Raw genomic sequence first — 11325 nt, forward strand, 5'->3', positions numbered from 1 at the left:
TCTGGGGGACGCCCCAGCACCGCGGAAGAGCCCAAGGCAGGAAGGAGGACGGTGCGAGAGCTGCCGGGGCCGACGTTCGTGGTCACGGGACGGCCGCCCGGCACCGCCACACCCCCGCGGCTGACACCTCCCTACTTCTGGGGTGCACCAGGCCCCCCCTTTAACGCCTGCTTTAACGCTCCTCTGAGGACCCCCTCCATGGACGGACATCGAGGCCGGCCACCCAGGCCCCCAGAAGACCTGACCCCGACCCCAGGGCTCTGCCAAAATGGTTTGGGCGGCGCTGGGGACACCAAGGGACCAAGGAAGAGCTGAAGGAGGAGGGAAGAAATGGGGTGCACCCCATGCCCCCTGCCCCATGGCACGCAGTGGGGCAGCTGTGATCCTGGGGGTGTTGGGGGTGGCATTCCTGCTGAATAGGAATGGGGAAACAGCAAGGCAAAACTGGCTGGGCAGTTGCCCAAACCCCGGGCAGGAGCATGCAGGGTCCTGGGGAGCTGCAGCCCCCCCGTGGATCCCTCCCACCCACTGCTTGGCAGGTCCCTGCCGTGTCACCCCATCAATGGCTGTATCCCATCACTCAGCCCCATCACTGGCATGGGGGGGTCCCTCCCTGCGTGGGCATCCCCTGCCTTGGAGGTGGTGTTCAGAGACAGGTCTCACCCCGACTCCTTCCCATCCCTTCCTCCTCTGCTCAGCTCCCTTTCCTCCCCTGCTGCCCCCAGATTACGCCCCCCCGCAATGTGTGATGCCTAGGAGCAACTGGTGCTACACCAGGCACAACCTGGACACGGCCCCTTCCTGCTACAGCCTCTGGAAGACAGTCGGAGCATCCCCACAGCACGCTCCGGCAGCTGGGCACGGAGGGACAGCAGGACCTTCTTGCACCCTGAGACATGCAGGGAAAGAGGCACAGAGACCAAAAAGCTTCTGGGCATGAGCAAGACCTGCTCGGGGACCACAAGAGATTTGGATGGACGTGGGTCAACCACCGTCACCCTATACCCAGCCCAGCCGCCAGCAGTGCCCGGAGCTCCCGCGGCAGCTCTCCCACGCACGGAGAGCAGCGCTGACAGCCTGCGCCCACTCTCCTGCCCAAAGCCAGCCAAGCTATTTAAACGCCTAAATACCGTCAAAGGGTTGGAGCTACCTCCACACACCTCAGGTGGGCCGGCACCTCCCGGCAAGGAGCAGGGGGACACACGCTGGGCAGCAGGGGCAGCCAGGGTGGGGGGAGAGAGACCCCTCTGCTCGCTGCCGCGGCTCCATGGAGCCAGGGATGTGCATCAGCCCTGCACACTCCTTTCCTCCACACCCCTTTCTCTCTCCATCCCCTCGTCCCGGTCCCATCTCGCCCACGTACTCCCAGGGAGGTGCCTGGGCTCCACACAAGTTTGGGAAAGACCCTGGCATGCTGCTCCCATGCCCTGGCCAGCACAGCCCCCAGGGAGCAGGGCAACCCTTTCCCCCCTGCTAATCCCTGCCAAAAATTAACCCAACAGCCCCCTTCCCGAGCCCCCAGTGGATTCAGCCCCGTGACTTACAGGAAAGCTGGCTGAACAGCCTGCTGAGCCATCCCATGCTCCTGCACCGAGGGTGAGCTCGTAGCTACGAAACGCTCAAGAGAAATAGGTTTCCCCCCGCCTCCCCTCTTCCCCAAACCACCCTCTTCATTGGCACAGAGAAAAGCGATAAAATCTGACGGGATTTATTAATAGCACCTCTCCCATCACTAGGGAGCAGTGCTTCGGAAACGGCTTGGAGCATCCCAGAGCTGGGGTGCTCGAGGGAGAAAGGCACCAACTTACTTTTGCCAGGGAGCAGGGCCAGGGCCGGAGGGTCGGGGTGATGGAGGAGGACGCCAGTTGGAGCTCCAGAGCCACCAGCAGATGTTTAGGGGCACCGAGAAGGAGCAGAAGTTGTGTAGCGCTGGAGTCGTGCAGAAGAAGCGGGGAGACGATGCCGGGAGAGGCGGCTAGGGGTGTCCTTGGAGCCAGGAGGGTTGGATGGAGCGGTCCCCACTCACTCGAAGCGGGTAGAGGGATGCTGCATGTCATTGCTGCCATCTTGAGGCCGGCCAACCTGAGCTGTCCCCCACAACCTATCGCAAGTTCCAGCAAAGCAGTTATTTTATTATTTATTTTGATAATCAATCTTGTTTTCACTTTTAGGGGGTGAAAAAATCCTTTTCCCCAGTAGCTCAGGCCCCAAAACCCCGAAAACAGCAGGAGTAAGGGCAGGTGGGTGTCTGCCACCGGCATCAATGAGGAGACACCAGCCGTGGCAGCGCAGGGTGCCAAGCCACGGGCGAGATGCTGGAGCAAGATTTGTGATGTTCCGGTGTTTTTTGGGAGCTCTCAGTAGGAGCCGGGACAAGTGCTGGCAATGAGGTGCACCCTGATGGGATCATCACGGCCTGTGTGAGCACTGGGGGTCCCCAGTGGGGGTGCTCCCCACCAGCACCCCATCTCTCCTCAGCCCTCGGGAGCAGAAAGTAGGGTCAGGCCATCAGGGTTGGAAGGGGATGGGGGATCAGGCCCTGAGGGTTAGCAGGAAAGCACCCAATATGGGGCTGATGTGCTCTTCTTTTGCCATCTGAAGGTCCTTGGTGAGAAGACTGCTCAGCTTGCTGGGTCCTGGAGCTCCTCCACCCATGACAACTCCGAGGGGGCCAAGCAGGCAGTGGGGAGGGCCAGTTGGGCTATCCTAGAAGCCACAAATTATCTACTGACATATCCCTGCTCATTGACCCCAACTCCACACATGCCCACAGACCCCAGGCTGTCCTCCCTCGCCCAGCCTAGCCATCCCCCTCCTGGTGCCTTGGTCCAGCTACGATGGGTTCATTCAGCCCAGCAGAGCTGAGATCCTGCCAGGGGCTTGGAGGAACCCCAAAGCCCTTCCCTGACACCCCTCGTTGGAGGATGCCTTTCGGTTCTGCCTGGCTCCTGTCCCAGGGAAAATAAGTGCCCTCTGAAAGGGGCTCCCTGGGGACCAGGTTGGACATGAAGCAGCTGATGAAGCACCCGGAGAGGCAGGACTGTGCTGGGGTGGGGGACCTGCTCCCCCAGCCCTGGGATGACAGTGATGGATGAGTCTGAGATGACCAAATCCGGCCACCTTGGGGCAGCAGGATGACCCCTTCTCCTCTACCCAGAGCTACTGGTGGTCACCACTGCAGGGTTGGAAGGGTGGTGGCCATGAAGCACAGAGGAAGAGAACTCCGGCTTCAGCACACCCGGGCATCCGCCCACCTCCGGGCTGTGGGAACTGGTGGCATTGCCTGTGCTGTTGCCATGGGGTTGCCATGGTATTTGTATTTGCGGTCACCATGGAGACAGGAGAGGAGGCTGGGAGTGGGGGGCTGCTGCCAGGGCTGCCAGGATGTCCCCCAAGCCCCACATGGAGGAGTTACAGGCCTGATCGACCTGTGGTTCCCCAGGTCCTGCTCCTTGCCCTTCTTGAAGATAAGAGTGACGTTGCCTTTCCAGGGGATTGAACCTCCCTGCTGGAGTCTGCTACAAGCGGCTCTGCTGGCTGCGTGTCCTCTCTCCTTCCTAGGTGGGTGGGACAGAAGCCAGGCAGAACCGAAAGGCATCCTCCAAAGGGGGGTGTCGGGGAAGGGCTTTGGGGTTGCTCCAAGCCCCTGGAAGGATCTCGGCTCTGCTGGGCTGAGTGACCCATCGTGGCTGAACCAAGACATGAGGAGGGGGATGGCTGGGCTGGGCTGGGCAAGGGACTTCCCGGGCAAATGCTTCCAGGGATGGGGCATCCACAGCTTCACTGGGCAACCTGTTGCCATGTGTCACCACCCTCGTGGTGAGAACTTCTTCATTATTGCCAATCTAAACCTACCCTCTTCCAGCTTAAAACCGTTCCCCCTTGTCCTGTCACTACAGGCCCTGGTAAAGTCTTTCTCCATCCTTCTTTTAAGCCCCCTTTACATATTGAAATATATAAAGATCACAGCAAGGTTCCCCAGAGCCTCTCTTCTCCAGGCTAAACAACCCCAACTCTCTCAGCTTTTCTCCATAGCAGAGGTGTTCCAGCTCTCTTGACCATTTTCGTAGCCTCCTCTAGACCTGCTCTAACACGTCCATGTCTTTCTTGTGCTGGGGACCCCAGAGCTGGATGCAGGACTCCAGGTGGGGTCTTATGAGAGTGGAGTCAAGGAGGAGCATCACCTCCCTTGACCTGCTGGCCACACTTCTTTTGATGAAGCCCTGGATACAATTGGCTTTCTGGACTGCAAGTGCACATGTCCCTCAGTATCCTCAAGTCCCAATACGGACCCAGAAGGGACACCACTTGTCCCTGATCTCCCTTTGGACATAGAGCCATTGACCACAACTCTTCGGATGCAGCTGTCCAGCCAATTCCTTATCCACTAAATAGTCCATACATCAAACCCATATCACTCCAATTTAGAAACAAGGCTGTTGTGTGGGACCATGTCAAAAGCCTTGCAGAAATCAAGAGAAATGACAGCAGTTGCTCTTCCCTTATCCACCAACGCAGTCACTCCATTGCAAAAGGCCACCAGATTAGTCAGGCACAATTTGCCCTTGGTGAAGCCATGTTGGCTGTCTCTAATCAACTCCCTGTCTTCCATATGCCCTGACATGTTTTCCAGGAGGATCTCTTCCATGATCTGACCAGGCACACAGTTGAGGCTGACTGGTTGGTTGTTCCCAGGGTCCTCCTTTTTACCCTTTTAAAAAATGGGTGTGATGCTTTCCAGTCACTGGGGACTTCACCTGACTGCCAGGACTTTTCAAAGACCATGGAGAGTGGCTTAGCAACTACATCTGCCAGTTCCCTCAGCACCCTGGGGGTCCAGGTCTCATGGACTTGTGTATGTTCAGGTTCCTCAGATGGTCTCAGACCTGATCTTCTCCTATGATGGGTGGGACTTTATTCCTCTACTCCCTACCTTGAGATTCAGGGAACTGAGAGATGTGGGAAGAGCAATTGCCATTGAAAACTGAGACAAAAAGGTTGTTGAGGACCTCAGCCTGCTCCAGGTCAGTTGTCACCAGATCCCCTGTCTCATTTATCGGGGGGGTACCATTTCTTTTGTCTTCATTTTCTGACTAACATACCTATAGAAGCCCTTCTTATTATTCTTCACATCCCTTGCCAAATTTTGGTCCAGCTGTGCCTTAGCCTTCCTGATCCCATCCCTGGGCAGTATCCCCACATACTTACTACGATGCATGTCCCTGTTTCCACTGCCTATGTATCTTTTGACCAGGAGACCCCTACCCAGCCATGCTGGTCTCCTGCCTTGTTGCCCGATTCCTTGCACATGGCAATCAGTCATTCTTGTGCTCTAAGAAAAATGTCTTTAAAGAGCTGCCAGCTCTCTTCTGCTTCTTTATCCCTGAGGGCAGTTTCCCAGGGGGTCCCATCCACCAGTTCCTTAAAAGACCAAAAGTTCACTTTCCTCAGGTTTTGGGTTTTGACTATACTTTTTGCCTGACCTATATCCTTCCAGATCGTGAATTCCACCAGGGCTTGATCACTGCAGCGCAGGCTGCCACTGATCTTGACCTCTCCAATAAGTTCCTCTGTGTTGGTGAGCCACAGGTCCAGTAACACGTCTCCTCTGGTTGGCCTTTCTATCCCCTGGGTTAGGAAGTTATCCTTAATGCACACCAAGAGTCTACTAGACTGCTTGAAGCTTTCTGGGCCACTTTTCCAGCAGATGTCCAGCAGAAGTCCCCTAGAAGGATCAGGTGAAGGGAAGCAAGAGTTGGGGCTGCAGCACTGGAGCCTTGGGCACATTCCCAAAAGGGTCGTTGGAGGGACATTCAGAAACAAGGATGAAGCAGGGACCTGGGATGGATCAGCTGGGGACATGCTAGCCCTGCCTAGGGTCAGGATGAGGCACAGAGCAGCCCCAATGTCTGTCCCCCTTGCCAGCACTGTCCCTGACACCCTTATAGCCCTGGAAGTCACTGCCCCCTGCTCATTATCTCGGGGGCGCTTTAAGGATGCTACTATTTTAATCGGTCAATAAAGGTTGAGTTTCACTGGTGGGTTCTCTGCCAAGGTCTCACGTTAGTGGGGAGACCGCCTGTCGCTGGCTGCTGCTCAAGACGAGCCCCTTCCTCCTTCCCTCCGTCTGCCCCGCTGCTTCCCAGTTGCAGTCTCTTTTCCCACTGCCTCTCCCCAGTGTCCGTGCCCTGGGAACGCGGCAGCGTGTGGCACAGACAAGCCCTGTCAGCCTCTGCTGCCCCTTGAGCTCCTGCGCAGGTACCAGAGCTCTGTCCCAGGTGAGATCGCCCACAGTGACATCGTGTCGACACACAATGGCTGCCACAGCCCCCCCAGGGCCCAAAGGACCCTGCATCCCCAAGCAGGGACATTTGTCAGCACAGTGGGGACAAGCCCAATATATTGGCCCATGGAGAAGACCATGGTGAAGGAGGTTGTCTCCCTGCAGCCCACAGAGGACCATGCCAGAGCAGATATCCACACCGCAGCCCATGGAGGACCCCACACTGCAGCAGATGGACGTGCCTTGAAGGACGCTGCTGCTCGTGGAGGGGACCCCATGGTGGAGCCATTTTCTGGCAGGAACTGCAGCCCTTGGGAAAAAACCATGTTGGAGCAGTGTGAGGAGGGCTGTATCCCTTTGGTGGGGCCCCACGCTGGAGCAGGAGAACAGCGGCACAAAGTGTTATGGACTGACTGCAACCCCTACTTTGCAGCCCTCTTTGCCCTTTGGGGGAGAGGAGGCCAAAGAGTTGGGAATGGAGGAGCCAAGTTGAACCTAAGAAGAAGACAGAGTGGGGGGAAGGTTTTTGCTTTTACAAAAGTTTTTACTTTTGTTTTTGTTTTACTATCCTACCTTATTTTTAATTGGCAATAAATTAAACTAATCTTCCCCAAGTTGAGTCTGTTTTGCCTATGATGGTAGTTAGTGAGTTAGGTAGTTATTTAGGCAGTTAGAATCATACCATCACAGAATGGTTTGGGTTGGAAGGGACTTTTGAAGATCATCTAGTCCGACACCCATACCATGCACAGGGACATCTTCTACTAGATCAGGTTGCTCAAAGCCTTGTCCGAGCTGACCTTGAACATCCCCAGGGATGGGGCATTCCTGGTCCAAATTGAAAACCAAAGTGTGGAGGAGCATCCGGAGCGAGCAGGGCCAGCTGGGGACAGCACAGAGCTTGGCACCCAAGGGCACCATGTGAGCGGACCGGCCATTGCCACCCAATGTCCGGTTTAGGGTCAATGCACTCTTCCAGGCCAAGGCGATGGAAGCCTAGAGAACACCGGCAAGAAAAGTCACCATGACAGCTCCTAAGTGTGGATGGGAATTTCGCAGAGAAACCCTCGAGGCGAGTTCGCCTAACCTACTCCCCACCCTTCCTTCTCAGGTTTCCCTGCCTCCCTGCAGCCACACAACCACCCCGTCGGGGTGTCCCGGGGCCCTGGCCGGGATCCCTGGTGCGACAGAGAGGAGAAGGGACCATCACGGTGTCCCTGGCTGGTGAGAAGCCGTCAGTCCCCCGGGATGGGAGTGGGCTGCCAGGGCCACCAGCAGGTCCCCCCGGGGTGCCAGAGCAGCCCTGGTGCCACCAGGACCAGGTAGCCATCTCAGTGGCCCATCCTGGCCGAGGGGTGGAGGTGGGTGGCCCAGAGGGACCTTCCCTGCCCACTCTCCCGCAGGCCCCGGGCTACGTCCTGGGGTGCGCTGCCCCTCCGAACCCTGACACAGGGGCTCTCTGGGGTGGCTGCTCCCCGATGGCTTCACAATCTCCCACGCCAGCTCAGCCCTGGGTTGACGTGGCAACCACTGTGTGTCTACACGATGTCACCACGGCATCACAAAGGTGGCCCCCCTCTTAACAGGTTGCGGGGAGGCTCGGGTGTCACTTTGACTGCACGCGAGCCAGCGAGCAGATGGGCAAGCGTGTGGAAAACACAGCAGAGATGGGAGGAGAAGCAAACCAGCAGGTAGGAGCGGGGTGCTTTGGCATCCCCCCAACCTCTCCTCCCCGGGTTTCTCGGCCTCCCCACAAAGGGGCCCTCCTGACGCCTTTGCACATCCCCTGGTCATGCAGAACCGCTGGAGGAGATGCTGGCGATCCCTGTGCGAGATGGAGGAGTGGAAGCTGACGGTGCTGCTCTACCTCTGCGGCCTGAGCCTCTGGGGCCTCTGCATGCTCGTGCTGCCCTGCACCCCCACCCTGGTGGCCATCCTGGGTCTGGGCACCTTCATGACCTGGTGGCCCGACATCAAGGCCAAGGTCAAGGTAGGCGTCCGTCCTGGCGTCGCCCCAAACGCTCCCTGGGCAGGGGCTAGCCCGGGGCAGAGCCCATCCCCGGGGTTTTTGGGAGGGAGCGGTGAACAGCGGCCATTGCCCACGCAGGCAGGCCCCTGCTCCGCAGCCACCGAGCCACCTCCGCTCGGGCACCGGGCTCGGGGCCAGGGACGCTCCTGTCCCTGAAACTCCGGTTACCCTTCCCAGGGTCCTCGTCTGCCGGGCAGGGGAGGGGAGACACCTCACGCTAACCGGGGGCTTGCTTTCTGGGGGCAGGGGGTCTCTGCGTGGAAGAGACGTCGCAGCAGCAGGAGGAAGGACCCGATAGGTGAGCAGCCCCGTCCCAGAGCTGCGCCGGGCTCCGCAGCGGCTCCCGGCCGAGAGACGCCGTTGCACCCCACGAGAGACGGCTGCCCTCGCTCACTCTCCCTCTGTCTTTTCCCCCAGGATCATCCATCCCCTGGGAAGGCGTGGAGGGCTCTGCCGAGAGCCTGAAGGCAAGGTAAGCGGAGCGCTTCCCTTCAGGGGGGCAGCCCCCTCCGGGAGCCCCTGGCTGGGGAACCCCACTGGTGGGTCCCTCTGCCCCTTTGCCCCCGGGAGGCTGCGGGTGGGCGAGAGCAGGATCCGGCAGAGAGCCAGGGCCCGGGCTCAGCCCCAGGAAGGGAAAGGGCTCGAGGGGCGAGGGAAGGGAGGGATGGCTCGGGGAGGGCAGGTTTCCAGGCCAATGCCCTCTGCTGACACCCGCCACACCGCCCCGACCCCCAGAGAGCCCACCGGTGGCCCCAGCACCCCTCTCTGTCCTCAGCCCCTGGCCTGGGCTGGCCCCATGTTCCCGAGACCCCAGCCTCACCCCCAGCATCCCAGAGCTGGCAGGGCTGGCTGCGGGCAGCTGGGAGATCACCCAGGAGAAGGCAGAGAGAGGGAGCCGGGTGGGTCCTGTCCCACAGCAGCCCCACAGTCCCGCCGGTATGTCCCCCCACAGGTCGGGGAAGCCCCATGGAGGAGAATGGTGGGAAAGCGGCTACGGCAAGGAAGCAGCCTCTGCAAGGGAGCTCCCCTCGGACACCGGAGATGTGGGTCGACGTGGAAATTCCAGCAGATCAGGGAACCAGCCCTCTGTCGCCAACATGAAGGAGCTCACCAGATCCCTGATGGAGTCCCTGAACACCACCCAAATCTGCTGCAACCTGCTGCGAAAGCTGAACATAGGTTGGGATAGCAGCGCTCCAGTCCGGTGCGGAGCCGTGTGGGAAGAATATCCCGTCTGCCTGCAGTGCCGTCGATGCCTCACCGGCAGCTGCCCGCACTGCAGCCAGCCCGCGGCAGAACAGGACCTGCCCACGCTGGCCGTCACCCTCTGCACTGCGGACATGCTGGTGCACGAGGAGGACCTCCAGCTGGAACTGGGGCTGGGCTTTGAGCTGGCCATCAGCGGGGAGCTGCTCTACGCGTGGAAGATAACCCAGCGGCTCCCCGCAATCGCCGCCGAGAGATGCTGCGAGGAGTGCAGCGCGCCTCTGCCCAGGAGCCCCGGGGACAGCGAGGGACAGATGAGGCTGGGCAGGCAGGACGCGAGGGCAAAAGGCGGCGATACCGGCAGTGCCGACCTGCAGCCAGCCAGGCGGGGGGAGTCTGTCCCCGCCGTGGTCCCCACGTGGCCCCTGCCCCCATGGGCACAGCCTCCCCCTCCCACGGCCCTGGAGCGGCTGCGGAGAGTCGGGCTGGAGCCCCTGCCCTTGGTGGGCTACAAGGGCCTGCGGCAGGGGGTCACGCTGCAGCGCATCCGGGAGTCCTGGTGCAAAGTGAAGAGCAGCGTGCGAGAAAGCCTGGAACCCAAGGGCACGACGGAAGCGGACCCGCAGCTGCCGTTCCACCTCCGGTTTCAGGTCGACGCGCTCTTCCACGCCATGGCGATGGAGGCGTGAGGAGCACCGGCAAGAAAAGGTGGGACGGGGAGGAGCGTGGGCAGGGCGAGCGCAGGACGGGAGGACGGGGACGGGTCTGGGCTGTCTTGTGCAGCCGTGGAAGCTGTGCTGTTCAGGAGGCGTTTCTGTGGGACGAGATCGTGTGGTCTGGGAGCGTGGGGGCGGCGGGGAGAGATGCGACGGCCTCTCGCTGAGTTTTGGTGTGGACACCGCTGGGGAGGAAAGCACGCGGAGAGGCAGGGTCCGGCTCAGAGCCGGAAAGAGGCCGGGGGAGGTGGGGATCCTGCGGGGCTTGCGGAGGGCAAGGGTTAATGCCGGGGATGCCCAGGAGATGCCCCTTGGCTCAGAGACCCCGTTTGGAGCCCAGGGCCCCCCTCTGCCCCCAGCCTGGGCCTCTGTGGGGGGGAACCTGCTCGGGGACGAATGGAGCCCTGGGGTCCCTCCTCAACCCCGTTCTCTCTTCCAGGGCAGGCCAGAAGAGAGTACCCGCTGGGCAGCACCCCCAGCCGATGGGGAGAAGTGACTGGGGCTTCCCCGCCCAGCCCCTCTCGGTCCCCGTCGACATCGCTGTCTGCCTGCTGCCGTCCTGCCCAAGAGCGGAAGGCAGGGCCGTGCCTGCTCTGCTCCCCGTGCAGCTGAGGGACCAGGCTGCCGGCCAGGGCACGGACACTGGGGAGAGGCAGCGGGAAAAGAGGCTGCCACTGGGAAGCTGCGGGGAAGACGGAGGGAAGGAGGAAGGGGCTCGTCTTGAGAAGCAGCCAGCGACACGCGGTCTCCCCACTAACACGAGGCCTCTGCAGAGAAGCCAGCAGTGAAACCCAACCTTTATTGACCGATTAAAAGAGTAGCATCCTTAAAACACGCCCAAGAGCTCTTCCTTTATTGCATGAATGGGGGTAGGGTAGGGTGACAGGGACAGTGCTGGCAAGGGAGACGGACATTGGGGCCACTCTGTGCCTCATCCCCACCCTACGGGGGGCTGGCACGTCCCCAGCTGATCCATCCCAGGTCCCTGCTTCACCCTTGTTCCTGAAGTCCCTCCAAGGGGCCTTTTGGGAGCGCGCCCATGGCCCCAGCCCCAGCTCTCCCTCCCTTTCCCCTGGGGCCGGGGGCTGAGC

General features: G+C 60.2%; 1 protein-coding gene across 1 annotated transcript; it reads left to right on the plus strand.

The window, feature by feature from the left end:
* Positions 1-9417: 9417 nt before the first annotated feature.
* LOC142041143 (uncharacterized) lies at positions 9418-11031 on the plus strand. Its single transcript, XM_075049793.1, has 2 exons — positions 9418-10226; positions 10674-11031. The coding sequence occupies exon 1, from the start codon at positions 9434-9436 to the stop codon at positions 10205-10207; it is 774 nt and encodes a 257-aa protein (XP_074905894.1). The 5' UTR covers positions 9418-9433; the 3' UTR covers positions 10208-10226; positions 10674-11031.
* The last annotated feature ends 294 nt before the right edge of the window (positions 11032-11325 follow it).

Source organism: Buteo buteo, chromosome 17, assembly GCF_964188355.1.
Source record: "Buteo buteo chromosome 17, bButBut1.hap1.1, whole genome shotgun sequence".
Classification (NCBI taxonomy): domain Eukaryota; kingdom Metazoa; phylum Chordata; class Aves; order Accipitriformes; family Accipitridae; genus Buteo; species Buteo buteo.

Excerpts from the sequence above, each read along its gene's own strand:
- LOC142041143 (XM_075049793.1), top strand. The coding sequence starts at position 9,434 with ATGGAGTCCCTGAACACCACCCAAATCTGCTGCAACCTGCTGCGAAAG.